General features: G+C 37.5%; 1 protein-coding gene across 1 annotated transcript in view; it reads right to left on the bottom strand.

Annotated features, from left to right (window-relative positions):
- The window catches only part of ANKRD13C (ankyrin repeat domain 13C), a 95,011-nt gene that overhangs the window by 54,852 nt on the left and 18,454 nt on the right, over positions 1 to 21,705 (bottom strand). Inside the window, exon 2 of the mRNA XM_039217316.1 lies at positions 19,085 to 19,126. Coding sequence (XP_039073247.1) covers positions 19,085 to 19,126 — 42 coding nt within the window. The remainder of the gene's footprint in view (positions 1 to 19,084; positions 19,127 to 21,705) is intronic.

The following is a 21,705-nucleotide window of genomic DNA, read 5'->3' as shown; positions in this document are numbered from 1 at the left end:
ACTAAATGAATAGTTCATTCATTCAATCAATCATTTAGCAAATATTTACTAAGTTCCTGTTATATGCCATTTCTAAGCACTAAATCCTGGATATAAGCAGTGAGGGAAAAAAAAAAAGAAGTTCTTGCTATCAGAGAGTTTATATCCTGGGTGCCTGGGTGGCTCAGTCAGTTGAGCATTCAACTCAATTTGGCTTGTGTCGTGATCTCACAGTTTTGTGAGTTCGAGACCTGCACTGGGCTCTGCGCTAGGAGAGGAGTACCTACTTGAGACTTTCCCTCTCTCTCCGCCCCTCTCCTGCTAGTCCTGTCTCTCAAAATAAATAAATAAACTTAAAAAAAAAAGTGAGAGGGCTTACATCCTTCGTTAGAGGAAAATAAGTAAACTAATAAGTAAAAAAAAAAAAAAAAAATCATATAATAGTAAGTGCTCTGAAGGAAGTAAGAGTGTTATGATAGTGTGATGTAGGTAAGCTGAGGTGGAAGAAGAATGTGATTCCTAGTCATAGAAGGAATAACTATACCATCACTTCTCGGCCTTTTGGCCGAGATCAAGTGAGGAATAACTACACCAGCACACAGCACCAGGAATATTATACTAAATTTTATTAAAATAAAGTAAAATATAGAAATTTCATAGAGGAACTTAAGAACAACTGTAGCAATATATAACAATACATGTACAAGAATGTTTATTTTAGCAGTTTATAATGGCAAATATACTGGAAACTAAGTGAATATCCATCATGGGGGGAATAACTGATTAATAGGATGCATCTATTAATATACAGCCATTTTTTGAGACTAATGTCATATCAAAAGAACAAAGCAACCAGGCTTTGTGTTTCTAATCTATGCAATATAAAGTTCATAATATCACCTATATAGTATTTTGTCCAGAAATGTTTAACTTCAATCTAATCAAGCCTTGGCAGCTAATTTTCAATCTGAAGAAAGATACAAGATAAGGAATAAGTTAAATTACATCATGAGAAAATAATTAGGCATTCTGAGATGAGGGACAGTCTACAAATTGAGCATGCTATTCAAAAAGATAAAAAAGAAGAAAAAAGTAGGCAAACTTTTCTATATTAAAATAATGTAACAGAACAACCAAATGTAGTAAGTAAACCTCAACTGAGTCTTGATTCAATATAAAGCACATATAAAAGACATTTCTGGAACAAACTGAAAAAATTTAAATATGGATTACATATTAGAGATTACAACAATATTATTTTTCTTACGTGTTAATAATACTGTGGTTATGAAAAAGAATGTCCTTATCCTTAGAGATGCACGCTAAGGTATCTGAGGGTAAAATGTCATGATTTCTACATCAAACTTTCAAATGAAACAAACAAAAAAATATATACATATATAAAACACTAAAAGAAAGATAAAGCAAATCTGACAATATGTTAACAACTACTGAACCCAGGAACAGAGTATCTGAATGTTCATTGTGATCATCTTTCTGTTTTTCTGTATATATGAAATTTTTCATAATGAAGTACTGAAAGAAAAAAGAATGGAAACAAGACAAATTTTTATTTTGTTTAGTGTTTTAAGTAAGCTCTACACCCAATGTGAGGCTTGAACTCAGGACCCCGAGATCAGAAGTCACATGCTCTACTGAATGAGCCAGCCAGGACACCCCAAAAGACACATGTTCAAAAAGGAATGAATTTAAGACATCTCAACAGGTATAAAAGAATGTCCACATTGTACTGCTGAATGATTATCATGAATCTGCTCAATACAGAAGTGTATTATGATCCCATTTTTTTAATTACTTAAATAATTACCTATATAAGTACGTGTTTACATTCACACACTTTTATATATAATAATAAACATGGGGGAAAATATGGAAGAATATCTAGCAGGTTGTTAACATGTTTACTGAAAGAAGGGAGATAAGAGGGACAGAAGCTAAGATGGTGGTATAAAAGGAGGACCCTAGGTTTGCCTCATCCCTCCAACACAACTACATAACTATCAAATCATTCTAAATACCCAAGAAATTGGCCTGAGGACTGAAGGAAAACACTGCCAACTAGAAGGGGGAGGAAGGCCATATCAAGGAAGGTAGGAAGTGTGGAGAAGTAGTTTGGGATAGAAAAGGATTGCAGGTGTTGGGGAAGGGAGGGAGCCCTGGTCATGGAGAAAGGCAAGAGAGTGGAGTGAACAGGGATAAGCCCAAGGAGATTACTTCCCCAAAGCCACTGGGTGGGAAAACAAAAGGGCTGATTTTCATAAGTTTTTGTAACCAACAAGGCTCAAAGACTGGAGTTTTGGAGGTCTGTGGGCTTGACTAGGATAGAGACCTGTGGGCACTGGCCTACTTCTGGAGACAAGTCAAGGAAGCAACCCAAGGGCAGACGTCTAGTGCAATCTAAGGACTGCCTAGAGCACATGGAGGTAGACTGTTCTCTCTTCTTGGAGCGAATCTGTGACAGATGGCACTATCTCTCTGTGGACAATGGAGTTAGTGGGTGCCATTTCACTCCTCCACCTCTCAGTATAGGTGCAGGGCCAACCTACTAAGGGTGGCCATTTCGGACAAAGGCTGTTTAGCCTGCTATGGTCCAAATCCCTTGCCACTGCATGTTGTCGTGACTACCCTTCTGGATCAAACCTGCATCTGTCCCAGCACAGTGAGACCCTCACCCAGAAGACCAACACAGGTCCTGTAACACCAGGTCCCTAAAGTATGGAGTTTCAAAAGTCAGCAGGTGTGGCTCTGATAGAGCCCAAAGTACACAGCACTGTTCCAGACAGGCAAGCAAGCAAACTGGAGACAGTGGGAAAACAGCAATCTGAAAAATGCCTAGGATGTACAAGGGGAAATAATCTGCTCTACTGGGAGGGCTACCCTGAGAGCAGCAAAGCACAGGCTCCCCTCTCCAGAGAAACAGGCTCTGGCTGGTGCCATTTCCCTCCCCACCCCTCAGCATAAACCAACTTCAGTAAATAGCACAGTGCCAACACTGGCTGCCTAACCTGATTACACCAGGTCCCAGACCCTGCATTCTGCTGGTGTTGCTTTTCTTGGGCAAGTGTGTCTAAGGACCACAGCAGCAGGCCCTTCCCCAGAAGACCAGCACAAACCTTTGCATGCACCTCATCTACTGACCAAAGAGTTCTGCAAAGCTTTAGTTCTAGTGGAAATAGCATCAGGTCTCATTTAACAAGCAGACCACGACAGACTTATTAAAACTCGCCACACTCTGGCCAAGATCCAAACACCATTCACGGCAGGCAAGGAGAGCCTCTACAGATGAGTGACCTGAGGGAGAAAGCAGCCAAAATACAGAAGCAGAGTGCACACAGCAAATGCCAGAGATATCTCCTGAAGCACCAGACCCTGGACATTAAATGACCTCTTTTTCATAAGCCATTACTCACAGGAACAGGAAACATAATGAGATTTTCTAACACAGAGTAGAAGACAGAAAACAAGACAAAATGCCAAGCCAGAGGAATTCATCCCAAAAGAAAGAACAAGAAAAGGTCACAGCCAAAGATCAAATCGAAACAGATTTAATATGCCTGATGCAAAATATAAAGCAATAATCATAAGGATACTAACTGGGCTTGAGAAAAGCATGGAAGACATCAGGGACATGCCTTACCACAGAAATAAAAAAGCTAAAAAACAAGTAGGCAAAAATGAAAAAAAACAAAAACCGCAATATCTGAGATTCAAGACCAATTGGATGTAATGACCACAAGGATGGAATAAATAAGTGATACAGAAAACGCAATTATGTAAAGTAATGAAGCTCAACAAAAGAGAAAGAAGAATGATGGATCACAAGAATAGACTGATGAAACTCAGTGACTCCATCAAATGTAATACCATTCTTATCATAAGAGTCCCAAAAGAAGAAGAGAAAGAAAAGGGAATAGGTGGTTTCCTGGAGTAAATAATAGCTGAAAACTTCACTAATCTGAGGGAAAAAAACAAACATCCAAATCCAGGAGGCAGAGAGAACTCCCATCAAAATTAATAAAACCTAGACAACAAGACATATTATACTTAAATTTGCAAAATCTAGTGATTAAATAAAATCCTAAAACCATCAAAACAAAGGAAGTTCCTAACTCACAAGGTAAAACCCGTAAGGTTAGCAGCATATCTCTCCACAGATACTTGGCGAGCTAGAAGGGAGTAGCATGATATATTCAACATGCTAAATGGGAAAAATCAGCAGAGAAGAATACTCTATCCAGCAAGGTTATCATTCAGGAGGAGAGATCAAGAGTTTCCCATATAAACAAAACCAAAGGAATTCATGAACACGAAATCAACCCTACAAGAAATGTTCAAGAGGATGCTATGAGTGGGAAGGAAAGACCGAAAGTCACACAGACTAGAAAGGAACAGAGGAAATCTCCGGAATTCATGACAAAACAGTAAAACAACACTAATACATATCAAGAATTTCTCTGAAATCAATGAATTAAATGCTCCAATCAAAAGATTCAGGGTGTCAGAATGGATTTAAAAAACAACACCCATCTATATGTTGCCTATAAGAGACTCATGTTAGAGCTATAGACACCTGCAGACTGAAAATGAGGAAACAGAGAAACATTTATCATGCAAATGATTGTCAAAAGAAAGCAAGAGTAACAATACTCCTATCAGACAAACTACACTTTTTTTTAATGTTTTATTTATTTTGAGAGAGAAATAGATAGAATATGTGGCAGAGGGGCAGAGAGAGGGGAAGAGAGAGAATTTCAAGCAGGCTCTGTGCTCCCAGTACACAGCCCAACACAGGGCTCTAATTCATGAACCATGAGATCATGACCTGATCTGAAATCAGGAGTCAGACACTCAACTGACTGAGCCACCCAGGTACCATCAGACAAGCTACATTTTAAATTAAGACTGTAACAGGAGATGAAGAAAGGCACTATATCATAATAAAGGGGACTATCCAATAAAAAGATCTAACAATTGAAATATTTATGCTCCCAAATTGGAAACACGCAAATAGATAAAACAATTAATAACAAACAAAAGAGGTGCCTGGGTGGCTCAGGTGGTTAAATGTCCACCCTTGATTTCAGCTCACATCATGATCTCATAGTTCAGGGTTTGAGCCATGTCAGACTATGCACTTACAGTGCTCAACTGCTTGAGATTTTCTCTCTCTCTCCTCTCTCTGTCATTCCCCAGCTCACACTTCTGCTGCCTCTCTCAAAATAAATAAATAAACTTTAAAAAAATAACAAATATAAAAGAACTCATTGATAATAGTACAATAGTAGTAAGCAAGTTTCATACCCTACTTACATCAACGGATAGATCTTATAAGCAGAAAAACAACAATGAAACACTAGTTTTAAATGAAACACTAACTTTAATTGACACACATTCTTTTCAAGTGCACATGGAACATTCTCCAGAATAGATCACATACTGGATCACAAATCATACCTCAATGAATACAAAAAATTTGAGATCATACCATGCATCTTTTCTGACCACAAAGCTATGAAACTTGAAGTCAACCTCAAGAAAAAATATGGAAAGAACATAAAAACATGGAGGTTAAAGAATAGGCTACTAAAGAATGAAGAGCCAACCAGAAAATTAAAGAAGTTAAAAAATACATGGAAACACCTAAAAATGGAAATACGGTGGTCCAAAACCTTTGGGATATAGGAAAAGCAGTCATAAGAGGAAACAATATAGCAATACAGGTCTATGTCAAAAAGCAAGAAAAATCTCAAATAAGCAAAAAAAATACTAAAAGAGCTATAAAAAGAACAACAAATGAAACCTAAAGCCAGCAGAAGGGAAATAATAAAAATTAGAGCAGGAATAAATGATATAGAAACAAAAAAAAAACAAAACAGTAGAACAAATCAATTAAACTAGGAGCTGGTTCTTTGAAAAAAAATTAAAATATTAATTAAAAATTAATAAAATCTTGCCAGACTTATCAAAAAAAAGGACTCAAATGAATAAAATCACAAAAGAGAGAAGAGAAATAACAACCAACACCACAGAAATACAATTATAAGAGATTATGAAAAATTATATGCCAACAAATCAGACTATCTGGAAGAAATGGAAATCTGAGAAATATATAAACTACTACAACTAAAACCGTAAGAAACAGAAAATCTGAACTGATAAAAAGTAAATAAATTGAATCAGTAATCAAAAATCACCCAACAGGGGCACCTGGGTGGCTCAGTCAGTTGAGCATCCAACTTCGGCTCAAGTCATGATCTCACAGTTCATGGGTTCGACCCCCACATCGGGCTCTGTACTGACAGCTAGCTCAGAGCCTGGAACCTGCTTTCAGAGTCTGTGTCTCCCTCTCTCTTTGACCCTCCCCTGCTCACAATGTCTCTCTTTCTCAGAAATAAATTAAAACATTAAAAAAAAAAAATCACCTAACAAACAAAAAAGTCCAGGGCCAGAAGACTTCACAGGGGAATTCTACCAAACACTTAAAGAAGAGTTAATACCTATTCTTCTCAAACTATTTCAAAAAAATAGAAATGGAAGGAAAACTTCCAAACTCATTTGGAGGCCAGCATTACCCTGATTCCAAAACCAGACAAAGACTCCACTAAAAAAAGGAACTACAGACCAATATCCCTGATGAACATGGATGCAAAAATTCTCAAAAAGATACCAGCAAATCAAACCAGACAACAAAAATAAAAGGCATCTAAATTGGCAAGAAAGAAGTCAAACTTTCACTATTTTCTGATGACATGACACCCTGTATAGAAAACCCAAAAGACTCCACCTAAAAATTGCTAGAATTGACACATGAATTCAGTAAAGTTGCAGGATACAAAATCAACATATAGAAAGAAATCTGTTCCATTTCTGTATACCAATAATGAAGCAGCAAAAAAGAAATCAAGGAATCAATCCCACTTACAATTGCACCAAAAACCATACGACAACTAGGAATAAACCTAACCAAAATGGTAAAATATCTGTATTCTGAAAATATAATACTGATGAAAGAAATTGAAGAAGACACAAAAAATGGAACGACATTCCATGCTCATGGACTGGAAGAACGAATATTGTTAAAATGTCTATTATCACCCAAAGCAATCTACACATTTAATGTAATCCCTATCAAATTACCACCAGCATTTTTCACAAAGCTAGAACAATCCTAAAATTTGTATGCAACCACAAAAGACCTCAAATAGCCAAAGCAATTTTGAAAAAGAAAAGCAAAACTGGAGGCATCACAATTCTGAACCTCAAGTTATATTACAAAACTATAGGGATCAAGACAGTATGGTACTGGCATAAAAACAGACACATAGATCAATGGAATGAACAAAAACCCCAAATAAGTTGGCAACCATATGGCCAACTAATCTTTGACAAAGCAGGAAAGAAGACCCAATAGAAAAAAGACAGTCTCTTCAAGAAATGGTGTTGGGAAAACTGGACAGCAACATGCAAAAGAATGGAAACTAGACTACTTACACCACACACAAAAATAAATCCAAAACGGATAAAAGAACCAAATGTGACACAAGGAACCATCATAATCCTAGAGGAGAACGCAGGCAGAAACCTCTTTGATAGCAGCCACAGCAACGTCTTACTAGACATGTCTCCAGAGGTTAGGGAAACAAAAGCAAAAATGAACTACTGGTACATCAAGATAAGAAGCTTCTGCACAGGAAAGGAAACAATCAACAAAACTACAGAATGGGAGAAGATATCTGTAAATGACATATCTGATAAAGGGTTATATCCAAAATCTATAAAGAACTTATCAAACCCAACACCCAAAAAAACAAATAATCCAGTTAAGAAATGGGCAGAAGACATGAATAGACATTTTTCCAAGGAAGACATCCAGATGGCAAATAGACACATGAAAAGATGCTCAACATCACTCATTATTAGGGAAATACAAAACTATAATGAGACTACTTCACACCTGTCAGAATGGCTAAAATTAACAACACAGGAAACAACAGATGTTGATGAGAATTTGGAAAAAGGGAAACCCTCCTACACGATAGGTGGGGATGCAAAACTGGTGCAGCCACCCTGGAAAACAAGATGGAGTTTCCTCTCAAAGTTAAAACTAAAAACTAACCTATGATCCATCAATTCCAAGACTATTTTCTCGAAGGATACAAAAATACTAATTCAAAGGCATACATGTATCCCAATATTTATAGCAACATTATCAACAATAATGAAATTATGGAAAAAAACCAAATACCCATCAACTGATAAATGGATAAAGAGATGTGGTATATATGTATGTACACACACACACACACACACACACACACACACACACACGGGAATATTACTCAGTCATCAAAAAGAATTTAATCTTGCCAGGATGGACACAGATGGAGCCAGAGACTATTACCCTAAATGACATAAATCGGTCAGAGAAAGACAATACCATATGATTTCACTCATGTGAATTTAAGAAACAAGAGAGATGAACATAGGGGTAAAACAAGGAAGAGGCAAATCACAAAAACAGACTCTCAACTATGGAGAAAAAATTGAGTGTCACTGGATAGTGGGATGAATTAAATGGGTGATGGGTACTGAGGAGGGCACTTGTTCTGATGAGCACTGTGTATTGTACATAAGTGATAAACCACTAAATTCTATACCTGAAACATATTACACTGTATGTTAACTAACTGGAACAAATAAAAACTTGGAAGAAAACTGAAAGGAATTTTTTCCAGCTAAAAAAACTTTTATAAATAAATAAGTAAGTAAAATGGATTCTCCCTTCAGGAAACCTACCATCATGGAGTTTTATGCAAATAAGTGTGTATGTGTGCACATATAAAAAAGTTAGAGGAACATAAACATGGATAGAGATCTATAGACTTGTACAATTATTTCATGATAGCCTTTTATTTTTTTTTAAATGTTTTATTCATGATAGCCTTTTAAATGAAAAGAAAAATATAGCATAGTACTGTGCATAGTGATTCAACTTCAGTAAAAACAAATGAATCCCCTGTGTTATATAAAAAAAGGAAGATGTGCAAGGATACCCACTAGGCTATTTTCTTTAAGTTTATTTATGTATTTTGGCGGGGGGGGGGGGAAGGAGAGAGTGAGAGAGAGCAAGAGAAAGAGTGAGAGAGAATCCCAAGCAGACTCCTCACTGTCACCACAGAGCCCAATGTGGGGCTTGAACTCATGAACTGTGAGATCATGACCTGAATGGAAACCAAAAATCGACGTTTAACTGACTGAGCCACCCAGGCAAACCCAGTAGGCTATTAATGTTAATTATATCAGAATTTAAAAAGTAGGAGATCATGCTTTCATGTCTTTGTACTGTATTATTTCAATTGTTTCAATAAATATATACTAATACCATAAAACCACTTAAAATTTTTAATTTAAAATTATTAAAAAGCAAGATGGACAGAAATCTAAAGCCATATCACAGTTGTGTAAACTAAGGTATAAGATTGGTATGATTTATATATATGCTAAACATGTTGCCTATGTTTTCTGATAAGCCATAAACTTTGCTGAATAGCTACCCTTCAGTCACCCATCACAATTCAACTGATACAGACATGAGCAACTAAAAAAGTCATATAATCATAAATATGCCAATGACCAATGACATACTGATACATTTAAAAGAAAAAACTGGATCAACCAAATGCCTCTCCCAATGATTTTAACAATGAGTAATAAAAAAAAAAAAAAAACCCCAAGGTAGTCCAGGGTGCCTGGGTGGCTCAGTCAGTTAAGCATCTGACTCTTGATTTCAACTCAGGTCACGATCTCATGATGGTGAGATTGACCCCCATGTTGGGCTCTATGCTGTAGACTGCTCGGGATTCTCTCTTTCCCTCTCTCTCTCTCTGATCCTCCCCCACTCATGCGCATGTGCTCTCCCTCTCAAATTAAATAAACTAAAAACAAGGTAGTTAACAGGCACTAAGTCTTAACAAATGCATAAATGGGGAGAGTCAAGATGACAGAGAAGTAGAAGGACCAGAATTTCTCTCATCCCTCAAAAACAGCAGTACTGAGGTTGAGAACACTTGGAATTCCAGGAATTTAGGCTACAGAGTGATAGAAACATATCCATGGGTATATGGAAACAGCTTGGCGGGACAGAGGTGCATTTTTGCAAATTGGGAGAGATAAAACAGGAGGCATAGGCACAGAGGTGGGGAACAAAAGGAAGACAAAGAGAGGCTGTGGAAGTGTGGGATTGTATTTGGACAAGAGAAAAACCTCTCCCGACCATGGACCAGGAGAGAGCCAGTTTCTACCTTGCAAACAGCCTTAGGAGTGACGATCAGAGTTTTCAGGGGGGCACAACTTTCTCTGGACTGGACCTGGCCCTGTGGGTGCTTCTGGTGGGGAGGGAAGCCAACCCCAGGGCTCCTTTAGATCTTGTAGGTACACTGGGAGAGAGCAGTCCCTTCCCTTGAGTACAGTAGGAAGAGGGTATGTTGCCACTACAAGGACAAAAGAGCCTGCAGGTGACAGCCAGAGAGGCCCTTTATTGCCCGGGTGGTGTGGCACTACCCCAGAACCGGATCCGCACCAGTGGGATCCTTTAAGATATGGCTTTTGAATCCCAGCCAAGCACCTAGAAGGCATAGGAGACTGTGGAGCAGGACAAGTTGGCCTACCCGTGCTGCGCTCTGTGCAGACTACCTGAACAGCGTGGTTTGGGACAGCTGGTCTGAGAAGGAGAAACTGGAGTGTCGCCATTTTCTCTCCATCACCAACATGGTGGGGATTTAGGGAACAAGACAGTGGCCCCCAGTGAAGGCAGGACCCACTTACACCAAACCCCACCCTTCCATGACTAGCAACTGCTTATCTACAGGAGTGATTGACACTGACAGAGTGAGAGTGACACTGATCGAACCACTCGGCATGTCCTCCAGACCAGCACAGTCACTGGTTCCTAGGCACCAACAGACAACTGTCCTGTGGTTTTCCATTTTCTGATTTGATTTTTAGTCAATTCTTATTATATATATTTTTCTTCTTTCTTTCTTCTGTCTGCCTTTCTCTGTTCTGGTTGTTTGTTTAATTAGGCATTTTTATTCTATTCTTTTTACACATTTTCTGTATCTCCCTCTTCTTTATTTTCCTCCCTCTTTCTTGATTAAACCTTATAGTATCTTTGATTCTCTGCCTGGTCTTTTTTTTTTTTCATGCCTGTCATTTCTCTCTTTGTATGGAATAAGGCTTCTTTCACCTTCCCCTTTTCCATTTTTTTCCAGGGTTACTTCAATGACCAAATCAATGCACACCTGGTGTAATACACCACTATGAGTATGGAGATAAGGAAACCAGAGACACAACAGGGTGCACACAACAAACTCCAAAAAGACTTCCTAAAGGGCCAGGCCCTGGACAGTTATGACCCCTTTTTAATATAGTAGTACTCACAGGTACAGGATATATAACAAGCTATTAAAACATGTAAACCACAGAAAACTAGTCAGAATGATGAAATGGAAGAATTTTCCTCAAAAGATATTCCAGGAGAATATGACAGCCAGAGAATTGCTCAAAACAGATATAAACAATATATCTGAACAAGAGTTTTGAATAATAGTTGTAAGACTAATAGCTGGGCTTGAAAAACACATAGGAAACAGCAGAGAATCTATTGCTTCAGAGATCAAGGACCTAAGAAACAATCTCGGCAAATTAAGAAATGCTGTAAATGAGATGCAAAATAAACTAGATGCAGTGGTAGCAAAGATGGAAGAAGCAGAGGGGAGAACAGTGAAGTAGAAGATAAAATTATGGAAAATGATAAAGCTGCGAAAAAGAGGGACAGGAAATTACTAGAACATGAAGGGAGAATGAGAGACTTAAGTGATTCAATGAAATGTAATAACATCCAGATCTTAGGGGATCCCAAAGGAGAGAGAGAGAAAGGGGAAGATGGTTTATTTAAAGAAATTATAGCTGAGAACTTCCCTAATCTGGGGAAGGAAGCAGACATCCAAGTTTAGGAGGCACAGAGAACTCCCTTCAAACTCAACAAAAACAAGTCAATGGCCATGACATATCATAGTGAAACTGGCAAAATGCAAAAATAAAGAGAATTCTGAAAGCAGTGAGGAACAAACAGGCCTTAACCTACAAGGGTAGACACATAAGGGTAATAGCAGACCTGCCCACTGAAACTTGGCAGGCCAAAAGGGAGTGGCAGGAAATATTCAATGTGCTGAATAGGAAAAATATGCAGCTAAGAATCCTTTATCCAGCAAGGCTGTCATTCAGAATAGAAAGAGAAATAAAGGCTTTCTCAAAAACTAAAGGAATTTATGACCACGAAACCAGCCCTGCAGAAGACCCTAAGGGGGACTCTGTGAGTGGAAAGCAGCAAAAGACTACAAAGGACTGGAAACATCACCACAAACATGAAACCTACAGAAAGCAAAATGCCACTAAATCCATATCCTTCAATAATCACTCTGAATATAAATGGACTAAATGCCCCAATAAAAGACACAGGGTATCAGAATGGATAAAAGAACAAGATTCATCTATATGTTGCCTACAAGAGACTCACTGTAGACCTGAGGACAAGGACACCTACAGATTGAAAGTGACAGAACAGAGAACCATCTATCATGCTACTGGATGTCAAAAGAAAGCTAGAGTAGCCATACTTAGACAAACTAGATTTTTAAACCAAAGAGACTATAACAAGAGATGAAGAAAGGCATTATATCAGAATAAAGGGGTCTATTCATTAAGGAGAGCTAATAATTATAAATGTTTATTCCCCTAAAATTAAAGCACCCAAATATATAAGCTAATCACAAACATAAGCAAACTTATTGATAATAATAGTGTAATTGTAAGTGATTTTAATAGTCCACTTATAGCAATGAACAGATCATCTAGGCAGAAAATCAATTAGGAAACGTGGCTTTGAATGACACACTGGACCAGATACACTTAACAGATATATTTAGACCTTTCATCCAAGAATATACTTCTCAAGTGCACATGGAACATTCTCCAAAACAGATCACATAATGGGCCACAAAATAGCCCTCAAAAATATAAAAGGACTGAAATCTACCATGCATATTTTCAAATCACAACACTATGAAACTTGAAATCAACCACAAGAAAAAAATTTGGAAAGTCTCCAAATATATAGAGTTTAAAGAACATACTACTAAGAAATGAATGGGTCCAGAAGGAAATTAAAAAATACATGAAAGTAAATGAAAATGAAAATAAAACAGTCCAAACCCTTGGGATGCAGCAAAGGCAGTCCTAAGAAGAGAATATGTTGCAATCCAGACCTATCTCAAGAGCAACAAAGATCCCAAATACAGAACCTAACCTCATACCTAAAGGAACTAGAAAAAGAGCAGCAAAGAAAGCCCAAGGCCAGCAGAAGAAGAGAAATAATAAAGATTAGAGCAGAAATAAACAATATACTATCCACAAAAACAGTACAACAAATCCATCTAAGAGCTGGTTTTCTGAAAGAATAGAAAAAATTGATAACCCCCCAGTCAGACTTCTCAAAGGACCCAAATAGACAAAAATCACAAATGAAAGAGATCACAACCAACACCAAAGAAATACAAATTAATAGAGAATACTAGGAAAAATTATATACCAACAAACAGGACAATCTGGAAGAAATGGATAAATTCCTAGACAGCCACACATTACCAAAACTTAAATGGGAAGAAATAAAAAATTTGAACAGACCCATAACTGGCAAAGAAACTGAATCGGTTATCAAAAAATCTCCCAACAAATAAGAGTCCTGGGCCAGATCTTCCCAGGGGAATTCTACCAAACATTTAAAGCAGAATACATATTCTTCGCAAGCTGTTCCAAGAAACAAAAATGGAAGAAAAGCTTCCAGACTCATTCCATGAAGCCAGCAGTACCTTGATTCCCAAACCAGACAAAGACCCCACTAAAAAGGAGAATTACAGGCCAATATCCCTGATGAAAATGGATGCAAAAAATATCAACAAGATACTTGCAAATTAAATTCAACAGTATATTAAAAGAATTATTCACCATGATTAAGTGGGATTCATTCCCGAGCTGCAGGGCTGGTTCAATATTTGCAAATCCATGTGATACATCACATTAAAAGAAGAAAGGATAAAAACTATATGATCCTGTCAATATAAGCAGAAAAAGCATTTGGCAAAATACAGCAATCTTTCTTAATAAAAATGCTTAAGAAAGTTGGGATAAAAGGAACATACCTTAACATCAAAAAAGTGATATATGAAAGGACCACAACTAATATCCTCAATGGGGAAAAACTGAGAGCTTTCCCCTTGAGATCAGGAACACAACAAAGATGTCCACTCTTACCACTGTTGTTTAACATAGTGTTAGAAGTCCTAGCCTCAGCAATCAGACAACAAAATGAAGTAAAAGGCATCTAAATTGGCAAAGGAGAAGTCAAACTTTCACTTTTCACCAATGACATGATATTCTACATGGAAAACCTGAAAGACTCCACCAAAACACTGCTAGAACAGATACATGAAGTTAGCAAAGTTGCAGGATATAAAATCAATGTACAGAAATTGGTTGCATTTCTATACACCAATAATGAAGCAACAGAAAGAAATATCAAGGAATCAATCCCATTTACAATTGCACTAAGAACCATAAAATACGTAGGAATAAAACTAACCAAGGAGGTAAAAGATCTGTACACTGAAAACTACAGTAAGCTTACGAAAGAAATAGAAGATACAAAGAAAAGGAAAACCATTCCGCACTCACAGACTGGAAAAACAATACTACCCAAAGCAATCTACACATTCAATGCAATCCCAATGAAAATCACAACAGTATTCTTCACAGAACTAGAACAAACAACCCTAAAATTTGTATGGAACCACAAAAGACCCTGAATAGTCAAAGTAATGTTAAAAAAGAAAATCAAAGTGGGAGGTATCACAATCCCGGACTTTAGCCTCTAATACAAAGCTGTAATCATCAAGACAGTATGGTATTGGCACAAAAACAGACACATAGACCAATGGAATAGAGAACCCAGAAATGGATCCACAAATGTATGGTCAACTAATCTTCAACAAAGCAGGAAAGAGTATACAATGGAAAAAAGTCTCTTTAGCAAATGGTGCTGGGAGAATTGAACCGCAACATGAGGAAGCATGAAACTGGACCACTTTCTTACACCATACACAAAAATAAACTCAAAATGGATGAAAGACCTAAATGTGAGACAGGAAACCATCAAAATCCTTGAGGAGAAATTAGGCAACAACCTCTTTGACCTTAGCTTCAGCAACTTCTTATTTGACATGTCTCTTAAGGCAAGGGAAATAAAAGCAAAAATGAACTATTGGGACCTCATCAGGATAAAAAGCTTCTGTGCGGCAAATGAAAGAATCAGCAAAACTAAAAGGCAACCAACAGAATGGGAGAAGATATTTGCAAATAACATATTGGATAAAGGGTCAGTATCAAAACTTATCAAACTCAACATCTGAAAAACAAATAATCCAGTAAAGAAATGGGCAGATGACATGAACGGACACTTTTCCAAAGACATCCAGATGGCTAACACACATGAAAAGGTGCTCATCATCACTCATCATCAGGGATATACAAATCAAAACCACACTGAGATCCACCTCACACCAGTCACATGGCTAAAATTAACAATGCAGGAAACAATAGACGTTGGCAAAGATATGGAGAAACAGGAAGCCTCTTGCACTGCTGGTGGGAATGCAAACTGGTGCAGCCACTCTGGAAAACAATGTGGAGGTTCCTCAAAAAACTAAAATTAGAATTACCTTATGACCAGGCAATAGCACTACTAGAATTTATCCAAAGGATATAGGGGTGCTGATGCATAGGGGCACCTGTCCCCCAATGTTTATAGCAGCACTATCAACAATAGCCAAAGTATAGAAAAAGCCAAATGTCCATAAACTGATGAATGGGTAAAGAAGATGTGGCATATTTATACAATGGAATACTACTCAGCGATTAAAAAGAATGAAACCTTGCCATTTGCAACGTGGATGGAACAGGAGGGTATCATGCTAAGTGAAATAAGCCAGTCAGAAAAAGACAGGTATCATATTTTCACTCAAATGTGGAATTTGAGAAACTTAACAGAAGACCATAGGGGAAGGGAAGGAAAAATAAATTACAAACAGAGAGGGAGGAAAACCGTAAGAGACTCTTAAATACAGAGAACTGAGGGTTGGTGGGGGTGGGTGGTTGGGGGAGCAGGGAAAATGGGAGATGGGCACTGAGGAGGACACTTGTTGGGATGAGCACTGGGTGTTGTATGTAAGTGATGAATCATGGGAATCTACTCCTGAAGCCAGGAGCACATTTTATACACTGTATGTTAGCCAAGTGACAATAAATTATTTTTTCTTTTTAATGCACAAATGCAACAAAACAGCTGGGCCTCGAGGAATCTGGATAAAATGAAATTACAAAGAACAGAAATCATACATAAACAAAATTTATAAAGGTAATAAAACACAAAGAGAGAGAATAGGAAATAGGACAGTGGAAACAAGGAGAACATCCAGAAAGGCTCTTATGAGAATAAGAAATCATACTAACCCTAGAGTTATTTCAGGGAAAAAATTAAAACTGCAGATCCAAAAGAATGAATTAAAAGTTGAAGCACCTGGTCTGAAGAACTTTTCTGTGATGTCTAACCAAAAGGATAGAGAAGACTTCTTTTCTATTTATCTTCTTTTTTTTTTTTTTTTTTTTTTTTTTTTTTTTTTTTTTTTTTTTTTATTTTTTATTTTTTTTACAAATAGTTTATTGTCAAATTAGTTTCTACATAACACTCAGTGCTCATCCCCAAAGAGCCCTCCTCCATGCCCATCCCCCCCTCCCCCCCACATCCATCAGTCCTCAGTTTTTGTCAGCATTCAAGAGTCTCTCATGGTTTGCCTCTCTCCCTTTCCCCCACCATTTCCCCCCTTCTTCTCCCCCTTGTTCCTCCGTCAAGTTCCTCCTAATCCTCCTATACGTGCAAACATATGATATTTGTCCTTCTCTGCCTGACTTATTTCGCTCAGCATAACACCCTCAAGGTCCATCCATGTTGCTACACATGGCCAGATTTCATTGTTTCTCATTGCCATGTAGTATTCCATGGTATAGATAAACCACTTTTCTATTTATCTTCTAAAGATTTCTGAAACGTTAAGTATAATGTTCTGTCCATTTCAATTCAAATCCATACTTCAACAACTTTCCAGCCTCAAAGGCCAACATGGTCAATAGACTCAGAAATTCAGAAAAAAATCAGATTTCAGTGGTGAAAAGAGGGGTGCCTGGGTGGCTCAGTCTGTTGAACGTCCAACTTTGGCTCAGGTCATGACCTCATGGTTCGTAGGTTCGAGTCCCACGTCAGGTTCTGTACTGACAGCCAGCTCAGAGCCTGGAGACTGTTTCAGATTCCGTGTCTCCCTCTCTCGCTCACGCTGTCGCTGTCTCTCTCTCTCTCTCCTCTCTCTCTCTCTCTCTCTCTCTCTCAAAAATAAATAAAACATTAAAAGAAATTCAATGGTGAAAAGAATGGTTATTAAATTAAGATGAATGAGAGAAGCAAATAAAAGTGTAAAAGTCCTAGGGTACCTCTCTTTAAATCAATCAACAAATATTGTTTGGGTGCCCTGAGTATTTTTACTGTGTTCATAAACAAGTATGCAATTATTCCTTCAACAATGAAATCAGTAAAGGTATAGTGTATTTCTCTCCAAAGAAGAAGATAAAATGGAGTGGCACAGAATGAACAATGGTACCATGCAAAATTAATTTACAGAATTAATAAGGTAGATTTATATATACATTTTTTTTTAAGTTTATTTATTTAAGAGAGACAGAGACAGTGCAAGTTGGAGAGGAGGGGCAGAGCAAGAGGGAGATAGAGAATCCCAAGTAGGTTCCACACCATCAGCACAGAGCCTGACACCAGACTTGAACTCAGAAAACTATGAGATCATGAGCTGAGCCAAAACCAAGAGTTGGACTTAGCCGACTGAACCACCAAGATGCCCTTATATATATATTTTTAATGTTTATTTTTGAGACAGAACAATAGAGAATGAGTGGCCGGGGGGGAGGGGGGGGAGAAAGAGGGCAATAGAGGATCCAAAGTAGACTCTGTACTGATAGCAGAGAGCCCAATGTGGGGCTCAAACTCATGAACCATGAGATCATGACCTGAGGTGAAGTCAGACACCTAACCAGCTGAGCCATCCAGGCACCCTTATAAGGTAGATGTTTTATCTTCCACTACACATTTCAGTATCACTCCTGTGTAACCAAATCTCAAAAATATTTAAAGGTTGTAAAGAAAAAAGCAAAAAAAAATATACAACTAAAAAAATGTAAATGGGCGGTGGGGGGGGGGGGGGGGGGTGCCTCAGTCAGTTAAGCATCTGACTTAGGCTCAGGTCATGATCTCGTGGTTTGTGAATTCAAGCCCCACAGCAGGCTTTGTGCTGACAGCTCAGAGCCTGGAGCCTGCTTCAGATTCTGTGTCTCCCTCTCTCCCTCTCTCTGCCCCTATCTCACTCACACTCTGTCTCTCTCACTATCAAAATAAATTTAAATCACCCGCCTATGAAGTTTTTGTTTTAAAGAATAAGTATTCAGGTTTTACAAACATCTAAAATACAAAAGGCTAGACTTCTGAGTTTAGATATACAAAAGAGTCCACATTAAAGAATCTTATAAAACTCTGTGAGTATTAAAAGTATTATGTAATAGTTAACATATCTTAATATTTGGAAATTATAAATACTTGCTTGATAAAATAACCGAATAAGAAAAAAAGTTTCACAAAGCATAAAGTTAGTACAGGATTTCTACTAACTCTTGAGAAGAACTACGGAAAATGAGAAAATGTTGTAATTTTCATTATACTGAACCCTAAGTCAATTAGCAAATAAAATCATCAGGTTAATTTTGAAAAATTCAAAAGACAAGATTCGTCTTAAAATTTTTTAACTGAATTTGAAAATACATGAAGTTAAACATAAGAAAGTAAATATTTACTAACCTTTATTTCCTAACATCACAGCAAGATGTAAAGGAGTGTTTCCTAAAATTAAAAAAAAATAAATTAGTGTAAAAACATAGAAAACTTTATTTAAAACTTGTTTTAGCTCCTTCAGTAATTTCACTGACAGATTTTAAGTAAAAATGTGACTGTAAAACGATCCTGCTTATTGGCAAATTCCACAGTTTCTAAACACAATGTATTCTAAACCAACCCCCACCAGAAAAAGGATACCTGGTTTGCGTCTGAGATTTCTTCTCCCAAGAGACTTCACAGATTCCTTTGCTGCTAATTTCTCTATCATATCATTGTTAATTCAGCAAACAATTTAAGTATCTACTATATACTCATCTTTGGGGACTGATATCAAAAATACCCAATCCCTCAAGTTGTTCAGAAGTCCTCTGTTAGAGACTGATAGGAAAATAAGTAATTGCTATTATTATTATTTATTAGAATAGAAGAGAGTATAGCATGATAATGGAATAAAGAACACAGCTCCTTATTTTGCCCATGCAAACAATTAACTATTGAAAAGGGATTATGCTGAAATAAGACTTGAATGGGTCAGAAATTTATAGGCAAATAAAGCAATTGACTAGTATTCTGTGTTAAAAACAATTTTAAACAATTTAAAATTAAAAACAATTCCCCCAAATTACATTCAAATGCAAGAACAGTTCATACTTAGGAAAAAAACAAATAAAAGAGTTGTTAGCAGGGGTAAAGAGAATAGTAAATAATAAAATTGGTAAGATGAGCAAAACATAATGAAGACTACAGGCTATGCTATGAAGTTTGGAATATGTCCTATTAGTTGATGTTATACAATGACTAATTTAATTTCAAAGTGATACATACTCTAAGCCACACTAGTAGCCTAAAAACCTCTTGATTATAAAAGAAAGCAAAGCTATAGTAATATCTGAAAATGAAGTTACTAAATAAAATTGTGTATACTAATTTTCAGATTCAGTATTAGTTTTTTTTAATGTTTTTTATTTATTTCTAAGAGAGAGAGAGAGACAGCGTGAGCAGGGGAGGGTCAGAGAGAGAGGGAGTCACAGACTGAAACAGGCTCCAGGCTCTGAGCTGGCAGTCAGCACAGAGCCCGACTCTGGGCTCGAACCCACGAACCGCGAGATCATGACCTAAGCGAAAGTCGGACGCTTAACCGACTAAGCCACCCAGGCGCCCCAGTATTACCATTTTTACAGAAGGCACCACATGAACAATTTCTGCCTATAAAATAAGCTGCACACCTATCAAGAAATCATATACAGGATAAAACAAGATTTAACTATGTATTCTAAAAACTTTATATATGATCTGAGGCACCTGGGTGGCTCAATAAGTTAGGCATCTTATACTCTTGATTTTGGCTCAGGTCATGATCTCATGATCATGAGATGGAGCACCCGGGACAGGCTCTGCACTGGGTGTAGAGTCTGCTTAAGATTCTCTCTTTCCCACTCCCTCTGCCCCTCCCCTGCTTGAGCATCACACCCGCACACACATGCTCTCATTCTCTCCAACCAAAAGAAAAAAAAAATTTTTTTTTATTTTCAGAAAGAGAAAATGCACACATGCACAATCAGGGGAATGGCAGAGGGGGGAGTGAGTGAGAAGGAACCCCAAGCAGCTCCGTGCTGTCAGCACAAAGCAGGGCCCTATCCTACAAACCAGGAGATTATGAATTGAGCCAAATTCAAAAGTTGGATGCTCAACTGAGTGAGCCACCCAGGTACCCCCCCATCGACCACCGCCAAAAATTTTAAAAGCTCATATATGATCTACCCCATTCTCTCAGCTTGACAAAAATCTGCCAAGATGGTTAAGACACACACACACACACACACACACAATCTTTTGCTCAATAAAAGCACAGTGAAATAAGAACGGTCTGTAAAGATAGCCAGACAGTATTTTGTGCAAAATGTAGAAGTTTAATAAATTCAATAAACTTAAATTTTCTCTGTAAATAATTTTACAAAACAAAAATCTAGACTACAATAAATTTCTTGGTCTTAACTATTAGGAACAACAACAACAAAAAGACAGACTTGGGGACACAATTCACATTACGTTTTCCTGAAATAAAATTTCCGTTAGCAACTAGGCAATCTACTCCCCAGTTTTCACACCGTGTAACTAATTTTACTTGAAATATGGAAACCACTATAATACACACTGGGTTTTTAAATTTTTTTTTTAAGTTTATTTATTTATTTTGAGAGTGAGTGAGTGGGAAAGGGCCAGGGAGAGGGAGAAAGAGAGAATCCCAAGCAGGCTCTGTCTGCACTGTCAGCACAGAGCCCAATGCAGGGCTTGAACCAAAGAACCATGGGATCATGACCTGAGCCAAAGTCTGAGCCACCCAGGCACCCCCACATTGTAAATAATCATACACTGAAGCATGTCCCCAGAAAAGTTTTGCTCACAATAATATTTAAGAAGTAAACTTCATGAGTTGCCAAGTTATTGGTATAAGCTATTTTCCAAAAAGACAAACTTCTTGTCTCCAAAAATTTCAGACCTTTTAGGGGGTTAGTGATACTCTTTTATGCTGTTATCTACTCTTATGAGTTTTTATTTTTATCTTATAGAGTTGATATTCATTT

The sequence above is a fragment of the Hyaena hyaena genome, unplaced genomic scaffold (genome assembly GCF_003009895.1).
Source record: "Hyaena hyaena isolate Hyena2069 unplaced genomic scaffold, ASM300989v1 scaffold_680, whole genome shotgun sequence".
In the NCBI taxonomy this organism is placed as follows: Eukaryota; Metazoa; Chordata; class Mammalia; order Carnivora; family Hyaenidae; genus Hyaena; species Hyaena hyaena.
Note: the sequence above shows the minus strand (reverse complement) of the source record. Positions and strands in the feature narration are given on the sequence as shown.